Source organism: Trachurus japonicus, chromosome 7 (assembly GCF_045865225.1).
Source record: "Trachurus japonicus isolate A0001 chromosome 7, Traja_1.0".
Taxonomy (NCBI): domain Eukaryota; kingdom Metazoa; phylum Chordata; class Actinopteri; order Carangiformes; family Carangidae; genus Trachurus; species Trachurus japonicus.
This window is the reverse complement of record NC_140913.1, coordinates 27,021,425-27,037,906: the sequence shown is the minus strand read 5'-3', so window position 1 is coordinate 27,037,906 and position 16,482 is coordinate 27,021,425. Positions and strand designations below refer to the sequence as shown.

The 16,482-nt window shown below is 40.1% G+C and overlaps 1 protein-coding gene across 1 annotated transcript; it reads left to right on the top strand.

Annotated features, from left to right (window-relative positions):
* The first annotated feature begins 1,940 nt into the window (after positions 1-1,940).
* LOC146984934 (translocating chain-associated membrane protein 1-like 1) lies at positions 1,941-12,505 on the top strand. The gene is made up of 11 exons (XM_085782573.1): positions 1,941-2,464; positions 3,448-3,508; positions 3,626-3,744; positions 5,068-5,184; positions 5,270-5,328; positions 6,114-6,198; positions 8,008-8,078; positions 8,563-8,667; positions 8,762-8,905; positions 9,639-9,799; positions 9,922-12,505. The coding sequence occupies exons 1-11, from the start codon at positions 2,345-2,347 to the stop codon at positions 9,993-9,995; spliced, it is 1,116 nt and encodes a 371-aa protein (XP_085638699.1). The 5' UTR covers positions 1,941-2,344; the 3' UTR covers positions 9,996-12,505.
* Positions 12,506-16,482: the final 3,977 nt, after the last annotated feature.

The window sequence follows — 16,482 nt, the reverse complement described above, 5'->3', positions numbered from 1 at the left end:
GTGGGACCTGACACAGTTGACATTTATGGTGATGTTTATTAGTATATGGACTAATGCCACAGCATTTATAGGGTACCCTAACCCTATAAATGTTGATACTGCTGATACTTATGGATTAATACTTATTTGCGATGCATGTCCATGCATCGTAAATAATGCATGGGCATTATAATACATATAACATTCTGTGATGTTATATGTTTGACTTATCGAGCATGTTATGTCTCCAGGACAGTTTAGATGGACAGGAAAGTCTGGGAGAGAGGGAGCAAGACTGAGCAAAAGGCCACAGGTCGGATTCGAACCCATAGCCGCTGCATGCACTCGGGAGTCGGGACCCAACCCACTCACCAACAACCAAGTTTGACTTTTTTTTGACTGACATTTTCACTACTTTTCTGACATTATTGCCCATTCACAGCGATGACAACATTAGGGGGCAATGGGCTCTATGCACAGCTCCACTACTTCCTGAATTTAAGGCAGCTCATTTATTTCCTGTCTTAGGCCTACATTATTGGACAAACTGATTAATCCAGGTGTGTCTGAGTAGTCACAATGGTCAGACACACCTGGATTAATCAGTTTGTCCAATAATGTAAGACAGGAAACAAAGGAGCAGCATTAAGTTCAGGAAGTAGTGGAGCTGTCTGTGCATAGAGCCCATCCAGTCATGTTTTTTCCATCGTCACCATCACATTACCCCAATTCTCCGCACTTTACACTGGCTTCCTGTCTCTTCTAGAATTAATTTTAAAATTGTATTGTTTAAGTGCCTGAATGGCCTGGCACCGCCCTACCTGTCTGACCTTCTTGTTCTTCACCATGCCCCCCGAGCACTGAGGTCTGCTAATCAGCTGCTCTTAACCATACAGAGAGCAAAACTAAAAACGAGAGGAGACCGACATTGTGGAACAGCCTACCTCTGCATATTAGGACTGCACAAACACTCGAGCACTTTAAATCTCTTTTAAAAACTCATCTCTTTTCCTTGGCATTTTAGTTTTATATGTCTCCACTCTTGTTTTATTGTTTTATTGCATGCTTTTATTGTAGCTACATTACCTGTTCCATCTAGTTGTATTGCCACTAGTTTGCTTGTGTGTTTATTGTACAGCACTTTGGACAACCTGGGTTGTATTTTTAAATGTGCTATATAAATAAATATGTATTGTACAGTACAGGCCAAAAGTTTGGACACACCTTCTCATTCAATGTGTTTCCTTTATTCTCACTGAAGGCATCAAAACTATGAATGAACACATGTGGAATTAACAAAAAAAGTGTGAAATAACTGAAAACATGTCTTTTCTTCTTTGTCTTCTCTTTCTTCTTTTCTTCTTCCTCTCCCTCTTCCTCCTCCTCCTCTATCTCTGCCTCTTCTTTTTACAGTCTATGCTCTGCCCCCACCAATTCTAGTTTCTTCAAAGTAGCCACCCTTTGCTCTGATTACTGCTTTGCACACTCTTGGCATTCTCTTGATGGGCTTCAAGAGGTGAACCTGACTAAAATGGTTTTCACTTCACAGGTTCACAGCCTTGTCAGGGTTCATTAGTGGAATTTCAGTGAGAATCTACAATGTAAATAGTCATGAAAATAAAGGAAATGCATTGAGTGTGTCCAAACTTTTGGCCTGTAGGCCTACTGTATAGGCTATGTAGACCTAGGTATTTTGTCACTGTGATTCTTGGGGCCCTGCAGGGCATTTGCTGCCTTTTCTCTCAGTTTTACAGGACGTTTTCGAAACAAGTCTGCAACTTCATATTGTGTGGTCTTAAAATAAATAAATAAATAAAAATAAATAATTACTCATGACTCAGAGGTGACTTTCTGTAAAAAAAAAAAAAAAAAATTGTAGCTACACGAACTCCCGGTTCTTACGTGAGGTACGTGAAGGCACCACCACGGTCCTGGGTTCTCCTTCTACGTCAACGTTGTCTGGGCGGTTCATGAATGGGGTTTTGAAGTGTGGGAGGCCCGGTCGGTCCGTCATCATCTGATCTGACTGACTTTACAAGGCTGGGACTAGAGAGAGAGAGAGAGAGAGAGAGGGAGGAATAAAGTGGGTGTTGTGCTGTGCTGTGGTGGTGGTGTTTGCTGGCTGGCTGGCTCCCTCCCGTACGTACGATGTTATCTTCATGACTGTTTTTAAGCAACACGAGTTGTTGTCACTGTGCTTTAATACGGACTGCAGCAGCGTAGCAACCGTTACCATCCACCACCACCACCGCCGCCGCCGCCGCCACCACCGCCAGTTGAGACGGACGTGCAGCGGAGCTAGAGCCGCTCAGTGACGGCTGAACCTCGGACCCAGAGACGGGAGGGAGAGCGGTGTTGGAGAGCCATGGGGTTCCGTAAGAAGAACAAGAGCCCCCCGGTGCTGAGCCACGAGTTTGTGATCCAGAATCACGCCGATATGGTGTCGTGCTTGGCTATGATCATCCTCCTCGGCCTGATGTTCGAGGTAACTGTGATAATAAGAGCTGCTGTTTTTAGTTAACAAACTGCTGTTAGCTGCTGCTAGTTAGCTGCCAGCTAGCCACCGTTAGCTGATATGATGACAGCAACTGAACACACCAGGGGCAGGGCGCTAGCATGTCTGCCTCCCTGTCTTCTCGTGTGTCTCAGTGGTTGCCAAAGAAGATGGTGAGGACGGAGGCCCAATGGCAAAGCTATCAGGTTATTTCAATAGCAGGCTAACTAATTCATTGCCTGCATAGCTAAAAAAATAATAATAATGCATGTATCTAGCCCTTAGCATTTAGATGAGCAGGCTAAATGTTGTTTGGCTGCATGCTACATATTTGATCACCAGCTCTTTTTTTTGGCTTTGGTATACAGCTCACTATAGCTTGAATAAAACAAGAGAGCTCACCTGTCCCCAAACCCAGCCACCTGACTTTGTGAAAACACTGTATATATATATGTATATATATATAAACACCCACTTCTTCAGACTTTGTGATGATAAATCTGCATTGTAGTTTGGTACAGACATCTTAATGTCTGTATTCAGGGGTGGGGAGTGGATGATGACAATATAACACACTCATCCCTGACACAGTGATGATAGCTCACCTTGTTGGAGAGCCCTGGAAGCCCCTGCAGGCAGTCTCTAGAGGTCCCCAGACCCAAAGTATGAGACTCAGTGAATTCAGGATCTTCCAGTGACACAGCAGTCCTCACTTATAACATGAAATTCATGAAATGATGACAGTTTTCCACATATGGATGCAGTGAGAAAAACAATCTGTTTCTGTGCCCCTGCTGGAAAAAAGATATCATGACTCAGTGTAACGTTTACTAACATGGGACATTTCAAGGGGACTAATACACACAGTGAGGTACCAGACTGTTAACACAAAGGCTTGGCTTCCCATGAATAGCATCTGACAGAATCAGACTCAGAGTTTTTCCATTAATCCTGTTTCTTTCTTTGCCTTCCAGGTCACAGCTAAGTTTGCCATCATGTTCATCACAGTGCAGTACAACGTAACACAAGTTCTCGGTGAGTCTAAGTTCATAGGGCCAATAATCATTTCATTATTTTGATTTTATTCAACATTTTCCTTCATCATTGTTTAAGTTTTAAGGTTTAAATGTTGTATTTCTGTGTTTTCTGTAGATGAGAAGAGTGAGCCTGTTAACCTTTACCAGTACGGTCCCAAGGATGTTGCCACTGTGTTTTTTTACCTGCTTATTGCCGTCATCCTTCATGCCTTGATTCAAGAATATATCCTCGACGTGAGTACCCAAGCGCAACAGACATCACACTTGTTCACATGATCTCACTTTGTAACACTGGTTGCATTTATTATCTGTTAATGTATATGTGCAGTAGAATCCAAAAGGGATGGGGATGTGAAGATACTTTGCTATGCTTGAGTTTTAGCTTAAAATAAATCATGTTGCTCTACCCAATCTGTGTACTCAAGGCAACAGCCTTTGTGTATAGTTTGATTTCAAAAGGATCAGAAATATCAAAGGCTGCATTATCTAATTTGTCGTCTTGACTCTGTTATGGTCTGTCTGTTCTTCTTGGAGAGCTTTTTGTTAGTGATCACATCCCATCTTTCCACCTAAAACACCAAAACATAATGACTGAAACAGTGCCCATGTTCCTACTGACAGCTTCTGGCTTTGACAGCAGGCCCCATTATCATTAAGAGAAATGAAATATTTTGATATTTCTTTATTCCAAAAATAAAAATCTTTTTTGGACTACATTCAACAATGTACAAAGATTCTTTTTAAAATATCAGTCTCTTGCATAAAAGGCAGGTTCACATTTTTTCTTGTCACCTAGTGAACACCACACTAGACTTCAGCTAAAAACCACAGTGCTTGTTTCTATGGAGAGGTGCATTCAATTCAGGGGTCAGTGTCTTGCTCGAGGACACTCGAGCCTGTGAAGTAGACGCTCAAACCACCAACCCTGTGATTAACAGATAACCTACTCTTCCTCCTGAGCTGTCCAGACTGAAGACAAAGTCATGACAGGAAAAATGTGAACTTAAAGGAGACATATTATGCATATTTTACAGTTTTTTACTTACTATTGTAATACTATTCTACAGAGTTTTGCATGATTTTCTGCTATAAAACCTCCTTAGTTGACTCGTTCGGATGTCAAGAAAAATCCCAACTTCAACCACTATGCAGCCACTTTGTGAAACGCTCCATTTTGACGGTCAGGTTTTGCGCAAATCTCACAGACATCTTGTTACCAAGCATTCAGAGAGACTGGAAACCATGTAAAACCTTGTTGGTGGATTAAGGCAGGACCCCTATAGCTCATATTGTGCAACTTTGCAGAGGTTCAGCGTGGAAATATGACATTATAACATTGTAGGGATGTTCTAAAATATGTAACAGCATAATATGTCTCCTTTAAGGAGACTACTCTGTTAACTCCTTGTTTTTTAATATAAATGAATTACTGAAAGCAAATCTTCAAATATCTCAGTCTTTATATGAGATGCCAGTAACAGAATATATCCTCCATGACAACACATGACATACAGTATTGATGTGTTCATCTAATTTGAAAATTTTGTTTGTTTTCAGAAAATGAACAGAAGGTTGCACCTGTCAAAAACCAAACACAGCAAGTTCAACGAGTCTGGACAGCTGGCAGCGTTTTACCTGTTCTCCTTCATCTGGGGCTGCAGCATCCTGACAGCGGTATGAGGGTCAGGAGTCACAGAGACAAAACCATCCCAGCCTGCGTTACGCTTTATCTCATGCAGTTTCTCCTCTTCTCTGACAGGAGGACTTTGCAACAAATCCTACTTTCTTATGGGAGGGTTACCCACATACTCACATGGTGTAAGTAAAGATTTACAGACTGTTACTCATCATCAAATCATATTTTATCATGGTGATTAATCCCAGGAAAATCCTAAACTCTTCATGACTAGTTTAAACGGTTTCCTCTCTGGTTCATAAACGGAAAATGCACTTGTTTTGAACTTTTTATCTCAACTTTCAAGCTACACACACATGATGTTTTAGATTCTGGATCACACTGTGTCTCCTTCTCTTTTTTCTCTCTGGTTTGATTGGTTTAGCATGTCTCTGTAGTTAAGCCTCTGCATTGTGTTTGCTTCCGTCCGTCTCTCTCTTGTGAACAAAATATCTCAGGAATGTCTTTAGGGAATTTTCTTCAAATTTGGCACGAACAGTTTGTTTGATCTTAAGGATGAACTGATTAGATTTTGGTGGTCAAAGGTCACTGTGATCTCACATCTGTCCCATTCCTGTGAACGCGGTATACAGTATCAGGAATGCCTGGAGGGAAGGATGGAGTTGATAATAATTTGGTTATTGAAAGTTAAAAGTCACAAAACACATTTTTGACCATAACTCAGGAATTCATGTGCTAATTATGATCAAATAAAAATATTCTTAATATCTTTTATTAAATTCCTGCAAAGTCTCTCTCCAACTTAGATTTGCAGCTGCTAGGCGATAGTTCTACTTTGAATCATATTGTACATGTCTCTGTAATTTGAAAATTTTGAATGCCTATGCTTCAATATGATAAAAAACTTGTGTCCATGCAGAAATAACAGCGAGTCTCTCACCACTGCACAATTTGTCCTCTTGTTTAGTTTTCAGGTGAAGTTCTTCTACATTTGCCAAATTGCCTATTGGCTCCATGCACTTCCTGAGCTGTACTTCCAAAAAGTACGGAAGGTAAGAATCAATTAAGAATGATGCTTTTGAAAAATGTTTCAGATTCTCGTATGTTGCCCTAGGTTAGCAGCTCAGCAGCTTATTTATGTAACCGAGTGGTAATGCATCAATGAGATGGCACATAAGTGAAAGAGGAAGCTGTTGAACTAAATTTGGATTTTACAGACAGGTAACACTTATAAACTCTTAACGTCTTGCTTTTCTATAGATCAGTAAGTAACATCACTGGATTCAGATAAAGCTTAATTACATTAGTTGCTGTCAAAATAGAAAATGTTTTTTCATGCAATGGCCTTTGCAGCCTGTAACTTGATGAGCCCAGTGGTGTTCATACCTCAGTAAGTCAGTGGTCCGCTAACCACTGCTAATCCCTGCTGGCCTTCTCTGAGTCTTCATGAGGAATCAGATGAGGGTTGCTCAAATTTACAGTACAGCGCCCAGACACTTACTCACGTTCAACAGTCACACTTCTCTTTGCAGTACAGAAAGACAAGCAGGAAAGACTAATGGTGTTTTTACACTGATATTGAATGCAAAACCATTATTTATTATTGTTCCTTCTTCTAGTTCAGTGAGCAAGCATCATGCACGTGGCTATGATATTGATTATGTACATACGCTATTTCAGACTGGAGCCAAGTAGATGTCAGGGCTTAATGCAGAGAAAATGTATCATCGCTTCAAAGCTTAAAGGTGGCTAATGAGTGGTTAATGGGCTGTGTTTGCAGACATTACAAGAAAATCTATGATAGAATAAAATACATGACATTAGGAGTGATTGTTAAAGAGGTTGAAATAGAAATGAATAGTATTAAAACTGAAACAGTAAATTAAATTCGATTAAATTACAAACTAAACTGGAAACCACAGGTAAATAAAAAACCAAACACAATTTCACTTTTGTGTTAAACTCTCTAAACACTGCATTTTCTGTGCTGCAAATTAATTGTTCAATTTATCTCCTATCATGTGCAGGTTTGGGAAGTAAAAAGTGATAGAAAGCATATTTTCAGTAACAGATGTTTGTATTGACAACACCCAGACAGTATGCTTCTTAAATTACACATATTGGATTTTATGAAGCTTGCAATAAATTACAAAAAATGTATAAAACAAGAGAGTAATATTGTATGTTCAAGAAAACCAGAGCCAAAACAAAATTTAAAAAAGCAGATGTTTTTTTGTTCAGGATGTGAATTCATGAAACAAACTCAGCTGAAAATGCCTAATGCATTAAAAACATATAAAGCAAGTATGATCTCAAAATAATGTACTAAATCAAGTACAATAATATAATATGTGTTTTTAATCTGACAGTAAATTGTCCAGTTCTTGTTTATTCCTTTTGCTCATTTTCCAGTTATTTATTTATATATTTGCCTTGAATTTAAAGTGTGGAGTATATTGAAATACTGTGTGTATACTGTATGGTGACTGTAGAAGAATTTGCATTATAAGCTTTGGTTTCAGCTTCCTGCTCAGTGTTATTTGAAAAGGATATCGCATATCATTTAAGTGTATTTAGATGTACTTATACATCCATCTTCTGCTTATGTGCGTATTAATACCACTGAGTGGATGATCCTGTTGAAATAAAGTAAGCTTAATTGAAAGAAAACACTTAATGCCCTTCAGGTATATTTCACTATAAAGTAAATAGAATCACTAAAAACGTTCACTTAAATACTTAATGTCCCAACTGTAAGCCGACATAAAACTGCCTCGTCATGCAAACTGTTTGTAGCTGCCACAGAGCGTCTGCTCTTACTAACACAAACACCTGCTTTGTGTTTTTATTTCTCTCTACAGGAGGACATCCCCCGCCAGCTCTATTACATTTGCCTTTATGTTGTCCACATCACTGGTGCCTATGTCTTAAAGTGAGTGAAATGATGTGTTTTTTTTCTCTCTCTCTATGTGTATTTCACATTCTCACAGGGAAATATCTCAGAGCGACCTGATGGACCAGTGTGAGATGACATTGCATCAAACTTTCCTTGCTGCCTAAAGCTGTGTTTGCTCAGGGAAAGTGTGTGAAAGCAAACTACACTTCACCACAGCCAAAAGTGTAACTGAAGTTTATAGAGTGGCTGAACTTTTTGTTCTCTGAGTGGTGGACTGATGGCTGGGTCAGTTGTCAACTTGTTGCACTTTATTGATTGTGAATGACTCCTTAAAAAGATCATATTTAAACTCTAAAACAGGTCAACTGACTTCTCCGCTCACTGAAAACTGATGCTGATACTTTATAACAGTATCATTGGTCAGTTTCCTGTAAGAAAATCAAAATGTAATGTGGAAAACTGATGTGTAATTTAATTTTCTTAAATGTGTGTTTACCCTCCCCATCTCCTGTCTGTTCAGCCTCCACCGACTGGGCCTGGTGTTGCTGGTCCCTCACTACCTGGTGGAGCTCCTGTTCCACGCTTCACGCCTCTTCTACTTCAGTGATGAGAACAAGCAGAAAGGGTATTACTGCATTATTTAGTGTTTGGTGAATGGAAGCATTTTCTCTGTCTGGACAACCTGATGCAACAACATTTTTTCATTTCCCCTTTTACAGTTTCACTCTGTGGGCACTACTTTTTGTCATCGCTCGCCTCCTCACCCTCACACTCTCAGTTCTGACGTTTGGCTTTGGGCTTCCCCGAACAGAAAACCAGGGCTTTTCTCTAGCAGAAGGCAACTTCAATGTGCTCACCATAAGGCAAGTACAGACCGCAACTGACTGAATGTCTCACCTAAAGGGATACTTCACCCAAAATCGATAATTCATCAATTTTCTACTCACCGTCATGCCAAGGAAGGGTTCGGAGAACTTTTGGAGTCAACAAAACGCTTTTCCAGGGGGGGTCCGGCTGGCAACGGATTTTCATATAATGGCGGCGGAGAAAGCTCACTTTTGAATCGTCCAAAACACACACTATGAAACATTTTAGCCTTGTTGTAGCAGTAGCTCCCAGTGGCTACGCGAGATTTGCTGCAAGATGTTCTTCTGTGTTTACATCAAACATTCAATGGTTTACAACGACGAACAAACATCTCGCAGCAAATCTCGCGCATGTGCACAAACATGAACAGAGCTACTGAGAGCTACAGCTACAACAAGGCTAAAAACAGAGATCAAATTAATTTTTTCATATTGCGGCTTCAGGACACTTGGGTCAGTACAGACGAGCAGTATAGAGGTATTTGGATGTTTCATAGTGTGTGTTTTGGACGATTCAAAAAAACTGTATCCGCCGCCATTATATGAAAATCCGTTGCCAGCCGGACCCCCCCCTGGAACTCCAAAAGTGTTTTGATAACCCCGAAAGTCGAATTATTGATTTTGGGTAAAGTATCCCTTTAATGTCTCATAGCAAATGGTGGTACGTTTAAAGTGACAAAAACAGTTTTCCAGTTCACAAGCTAAAATGTGTCTTCTCCACCCTCCTCAGGATGACTTGTCTGGCAGCGATCTGCCTGACGCAGGCCTGGATGATGTGGAAATTCATCAACTTCCAGTTGAAAAAGTGGAGGGAGCACAGCCAGAACCAGGCCTCAAAGAAGAAGGCGGTCAGCCCGAAGAGCAAGCCTCACAAAAGGGAACCTACAAGGGGTGAGTATTCACCCAAACAGACACAATGGAGATCCTGTGTTTTAATAACTTGATGTGTAAGATTTGTAGTTGCTCTGCGGTACAATCCTTTAATCAAGGTTTGTGTTCATTTGTCTTGTCAGGAGGTGCTTCCAATGGAGTCGTTAAGTCTGAGGATAAAACATCACCACGGGCGAGAAAAGCCAAAGCTTCATAGAGATGGAAGAACTGGAAGAAAAAAAAACTGAGTGAGGGAGTTCTGACAATGTGACATTATGTCTTTACACAACTTCAAATTTTGTCTACTGCTCTCCAAAACAAATGTTTAAGCGCACTAAGAAACCTTACATAGCTGTCCCTTTGGGGTTGAAACTCCCCGTTTGAAAAAGTTTAGTGTTACCGTCTGCTAGAAGAGTTTATTATTCATTTGGTTTTCTCTGCAGATGGGACGTTGGCAGGGCAGACCTGGTTTTGATGCTTTAACAGGATGGATTTAGCTCTTCAAAGTGTCCTTTTGTGTAAAACAATGATCACTCGTCGGGTATTTTAAACTGAGTTGCTCTTCAGTAATTTGACATCAAATCAGTTGATATCACAGTACCTTAAAAAAAAAGTGAATTGTGACTTCAGGGCAACTTAATATAAAGTGTTAACGTGCAGTTAACTGTACAGAGTGTCAATTTAAGTTAAGGCCTTTTTCACTTAAACTTACAGAACAGGCCACCGGTTCATGTCCTAAAATAAAAAAAATTTAAAAGCCTTTCTTGCTCTGCGAGGCAACATGACGACGATATTCTGTTGTTGTCAGGAAAAAGATCCGACATGAATCGCTCCAGAGGAAGATTTGTGCTATTTAGGTATTTGACATGGCTGCGGCCTGGGAAACTGAAGCTTGTACTTAACTCCTTGATCATTTACTGCCATTGTTTGACAGCCTCTGCCTTTGAAATCCAATATGCTACAGGATTGAGGCACCTTTTTTTTTTTTTAAATATATTTTTGTTTGCTTTTATCACTAGCCTGGTAACCAGCCCATGACGGGGGTTCATCCAGGTCCAGGTGACTTACCAAGAGGAAGCTGTACTGTAACCTGTGATGCTGTACTGTATGCATACAGTTAAATCTTTATAATGGCATGATTGGAAACCTGAGCAAGAAAAACTGTGTTTGAGGCTGCACTTCAGTCTTTTATATGGTAATGTCAATGCATGATGGTTTAAGGCTAAAGACTTTATGGCTAGTTCCTACCTGTGCTGTTGAGTTTGCATCTCTTTCTCTCTCTCACACACACACACACACACAAGCATTCAGTGGCCTTTTTACAACTGCTGCAAGAGGTTTGAGTTATTTATTTTTGTCATAATACTACAGATGATTATTATTTTATATGCTTTGAGAAGCTATAACCAGCAAACACAGCGGTACATAGCAACTGCGTTCAGTTAATCCAAACAATACAATCTTTCTTCAAGTGTCCTTATAACGTCGGTGGTTTGTATCACTCGTTCTGCTTGTGTTGCGTTCTGTTTGCCTTCTGTTTTTTATTCTTGGGTATCAGGGGACAAGCTATTCACCACTTAATACACTAAGTTACATCCCATATTGAGATGGGAAGTGTGTTTGTGAGGGACTGTTGTTTGTATGCCTGTGCACTTACTCGTGAGTGTGTGTGTGTGTGTGTGTGTGTGTGTGTACAGTATTGTTCTGCCTACTGTGTGTGTGTGTGTGTTTGAGACTTAACGGGGCCTGAATGATGATGATGGCAGCGATGATGATGACAACAATGTTTATTGCTTGTCTTGTTAAAAAAAAAAGAAAATTATTGCCTGTGTGCAGAGCATGAAATGTGACAATCTTGTTCATTGACTCCTGCCCTGTTGGTTGTATTTTACAATCACATCCTGTCCTTCAGTTCACTTTCGTTGGGCCCGTCTCAGTTCCCAACATCGCTTCTATACTGTATGTGTAAAAACACTGAGTTGTGGATAGGTGTATGTTCTATAGGATATCGGTTACTAAATGCTTCTGTGTTTTGTCTTTGCCCCTCAGATGCCCTATCCTGTGTGAGAGAGATTTTGTGATTTCTGTTGCCAAATGTGGCATGTTTTTTTTTTGTTTTTGTTTTTTTGTCCTTCCTGCTTCACCTTTTCAATGATCCTGACATTGCTATGGAGCACACACGTATTGTATTGTTGCGCCGTGCTCTTTCCTCCTCTCATGGACCCGGACAGAAGTCCCTGTGCTCCACTGCTACACCACTGTGCATGTCAACGTCTGTACAGAAAAGACTATTACTGCTTTGTCTGCAAACAGTTGGAGTGTGGAGTCTTAGTCCGGAGGAGGAGGACGCCGTTCGTTTTTTTTGCTCCCTTTAGTGCGCCTCTCCGGGACGTTATAGCGGTCTTATTGGCCCCTATGTCTGGTGTGTGTGGCAGTGTCATAGGAGGAAAGGAGTAGCAGAGGACTTATGTACCAGCCTGTTGTTAAACTAAAGAGAAAAAAAAAAGACTTAACCCAACACTGTACTAAAATATGTGTCAGATTTTTAAGCTATTTTTATAGAGGGGAAACTGTTAAATTCACTGTTGTTCAGTACACATGTGTGAATATTTGTTTTGCATCCATATTGATATGAATTGTTTTTGTTTTTATATATATATAAGAATGAAGCTTGCTGAACTGTTAGCGTGGGTATACATTGTGGTATGAGTGTAAAAAAAACAACAACTTTACTTAGCCTAATGGTTTATTTAACTTCATGGCCTTATTAGAGCAAAGTGAACTCAGTTGTATAACAGTGCTCAGTTAACACCACGCTGCAGGTGCACACTGCAGCAGCTTTCACACACCACTACATGTTTTATGATAGGGAAACGCACCGTCATAATTACACAAAACATCTACGCATCAGTTTAGTGACATGATCAGAGGAGCAAGTGGTCAGTATAGTGTTATCTTTGTTCCACTCCAGCAGGTGTTTTTTTATTTTATTTTATTTTACCTGTGATTACGGGCCCGGGTGTAGAACTAACTATCTATATGTTGCAGAGTGAAAACATCTGTAAGCTTTTATTGCTTTATCAGATAACACACTGTACAACAATCAGCAGATGTTGAGGCTCTGAAACACGAGCCACACTGTAGTTCCCCTCGCTTATAGACACAATAGCCTGTATAATCCCACAGGAATGCACTTTTTTCTTTTTTCTTTTCTGCATAGTATGCATTATGTGAGAGCACCATAACACTGCTCACTTTGGGCTGTTTTTGCATCGATTCTCAATGAAATACAAATTGAAGTTTCTCAATTAAAACGAACTGTGCATTGTGTAATTGTTGAAAACTTAAAAAAAAAAAAAAGAAGAAAAAAAGGCTGCAGTGAATTAACTTTATGAGCAACCTCTAGGTGGCAACAATCATTAATGCATTTGAACGTGAGATCTCTAAATAATAATAATTAAAAAATAAAAAAAAAGACCTGCACAGCAGAGACACATGTTTATTGTATTCTATTAATTCATTCTGCATTGTCCTTGATTTGTTTTTATTTTGCTGCTTATCTATAGATGTTGCGATATATTTCCTTTACAAATATGTTGTCTCTGAACTACTCTGATGGTATATATTTATGCAAATTCTTGTGAGTTCTGATCATTTTTCTTTGTCACTATTTTTTTATTTCATGTTTGAATAAAGCTTTTGATCATTACACAGCCTTGTTGAACATTTTATTTTTATTTTTATTTTTTTACTTATGGCCCACAGGGTTTAATAGTGGATCTGCCCATATTGGGGTAAAAAAAAAAAAAAAAAAGCAAAATCACTGCAGTTTCAAAGCCCAGTTTTCCACTTCTGACATGAACCAGCGAGGAAAATGTCATTTAATAAGGCCGGGATATTCTCCATATTGGCTTTTGAGGATTCTCTGTCTCTCATCTCATGCTCATTACATCTTTCCACTTATTCCTCTTCAGGATATATTCTGAGGCTTCAATTTTAAACATTTCTCATTTATGCTACCCACTGGGATTGGTGTCGGGAGACATGAGGGGAGGAAAAAAAGTACTTTTCAGCTAATTACCACCAGGGGGCAACACTGAGCTTCTTTTGCCTGAGGGACAGAAGCAGTCTGCAGGGGCATAGCTGCATACAGACCTGCATTAATAAATCACTAGTCAGAATGAGAAAGACGGAAACATTGTCTTATCACACAGCGTGCAGCTCAGCTCTCCTAAAACTGTCTTTACCATGCGGTTAGTAAACAAAATGAATCAACCGATAGCTGACAATATGTATTCATCCAAATCCAGAAGAGTGTCCTAGATTAGGAGATGCATCTCGGCGTCACTGTTGGGCAATTTGATTTACCAGGGGCACTGTAAACATGACATCTGTGCCTGTGGATGGATGGCGAGGGACGGGCACGGCACAGAAAAGAGACACCTGCAGCTCATTGCTAATGTGTTGTGTTGTTTCAGAGTAATGGGTTTTCTCTGGGCAATCAGACAGCATGATGGATCAGTGGGAACCAGAGAGGCAGGCTGGAGCTCCGCAGGGTCAGCACAAGGACAAGAGTTCACACACACACTCTCCATCACACACACACACACACACTCAGAAACAAATGCACACGGATGGCTGTAGTATCCCCCAACTTGGGCGTACATGACCTGAACCTTGTAGGGTGCATGCACTTCAAAAGCAAATTTGCAGAAAGAGTCCCCCAAAAAAAAAGCAGGGATCGGCTAAGGCGAGGGAGAAAAAAAAAATTGCCACCCCACTCCTCCCCTTCAACCAATGAGGATAAATCTCCCACTGAATCGTCAGTATTATGTGTAATTTCCATATAAATTAGCTTCATTAAAAGGGGAGTACTTTCTTATTTAACGAAGCTCATTTGAAATTCTGTATTTAATAAGACATGTAATCCCAGACTTGCAGACTAATAGCCAACAATTAGCAGGACTGGAGCATGTGTGTGTCTGTGTGTGTGTGTGTGTCTGTGTGTGCCTTTGTGTGTTGTGTATGTGTGTGCCTGTGTAATCTCCTGGAAGTATTGTAGTCCTTCAATGTTATTTCCATTGATTGTCTCAAATGAGCAAATTGGGCAGCAGCTGCTCTCCCAGCCAGGTTTACTCGCAGTGATCCCTGAAGCTGGATGGAGATCTAAGACGTTCATGACCTCACCACTATTTGAGAGAGCGAGCTGACGGGAGGGGAGTGTGTGTGTGTATGTGTGTGAGGTGAGCAATAGAGCAGGTGTAGACCGATGAAGGACAGAGTGTGGAAGGGGTGGAAACATCTGGGGGGATCAGAGGCACGGGGAATGAGAAGCAGACGGGAGTGAAGACACAATGGTGAAGAAAGTGAGAAGAGGAGAGGCAGACGGGGAGCAATGTCAAGCAGAGTGCTATGATTAACAGTAGGACTAAGGAGAATAATGGAGCTCAGTGTGTGTGTGTGTGTGTTGTGGAGAGAGAGAGAGGAGGAGAGCGGTGCCCTATCAGTGTCCATCAGAGCCAGTAGATGCAAATTAAACCAGACTCCTAAACGGCACAGATAAAAAAGAGGAAAGGCGAAATAAAGAGCCTGTACAGAATAAGAGTGAGATAAAAGAGAGAGACTAAATGACTGGATGAGAGGAAAAAATACAGAGTGATGAAAGAAAAGGCAGAGAAAGAGATCTCAGTCGGTTTATTTTCATCCAGCCATCACCCTTCAGTAAATGGTGTTCCTTGTGTGTGTACTGTTTTAATCAAGGTCAGTCAATTTATTTGGTAATAGCTTTGTTAAAAATAAATAAATAAATAAAAAACTTGATGCAAAATTGAGGGAAAAACAGAAAGTAGAGCAACAATAGGAAACAGAAGGAGACGAGGAAGTTAAAAGACTAAACCCTGGTGAGTGTGTGGAAGTTTGTTAACCCTAGAACACTAACGTTACAAAAAGTAACATCATCACTAACGGCGGGTATTTTTTACCCGATATAATATACCCATAAAAAAATATTTCTCACCAAAGTATATTAAAATACAACAATATATGGCAAATTGAAGTACACTTCCTTAATTTTCCACTATACAATGTTTCACAAAATGAAAAAAAGGTATCATGGTGACCCTATAAAAAAATGTCAAAAATTTGTGATTTTTTTTGTTTTTTTAACAAAAACTTCCTTAAAAAAAAAACTAATGGAGCTGGGACTTTGTCCTTCAGACCCATTTGTGGGACCTTTGAGCCTTATTTGGTGGAGTTAAAAGAAAAAAGAATCATTTTCAGCATCACCAGAAACGGTCGCCAGATTTAGATACATAAACACTAACGTCGGGTGAAATCCACCCGAACATGTGCCTGCTGAAAAAACTAGGGATGGGAGCAGGGTAACATGCCTACCTTCAATGACGTCACTGAGCAGTATGAAGCTACCCAGGGACCCATGAAACTCTGACAACAGCAACATAATGAAAATTATGAAACAATAATTTCATGGGTGAAAATCACCCGACGTTAGTGTTCTAGGGTTGATGACAAAACAACTGAAAGGCCGTGAAACAAATTTAAATGGAAATCATTCTCCAAGTCAAGACTGAAGCAAGCGCACCGACACATTTGTTTTGAAGAAGCATTCCTCTTGTGCTCAGGATCCTGTTGCACACTTTACACTTTAGACTTTAACAAGTTTGCAAACAAACTCAGACTGATAG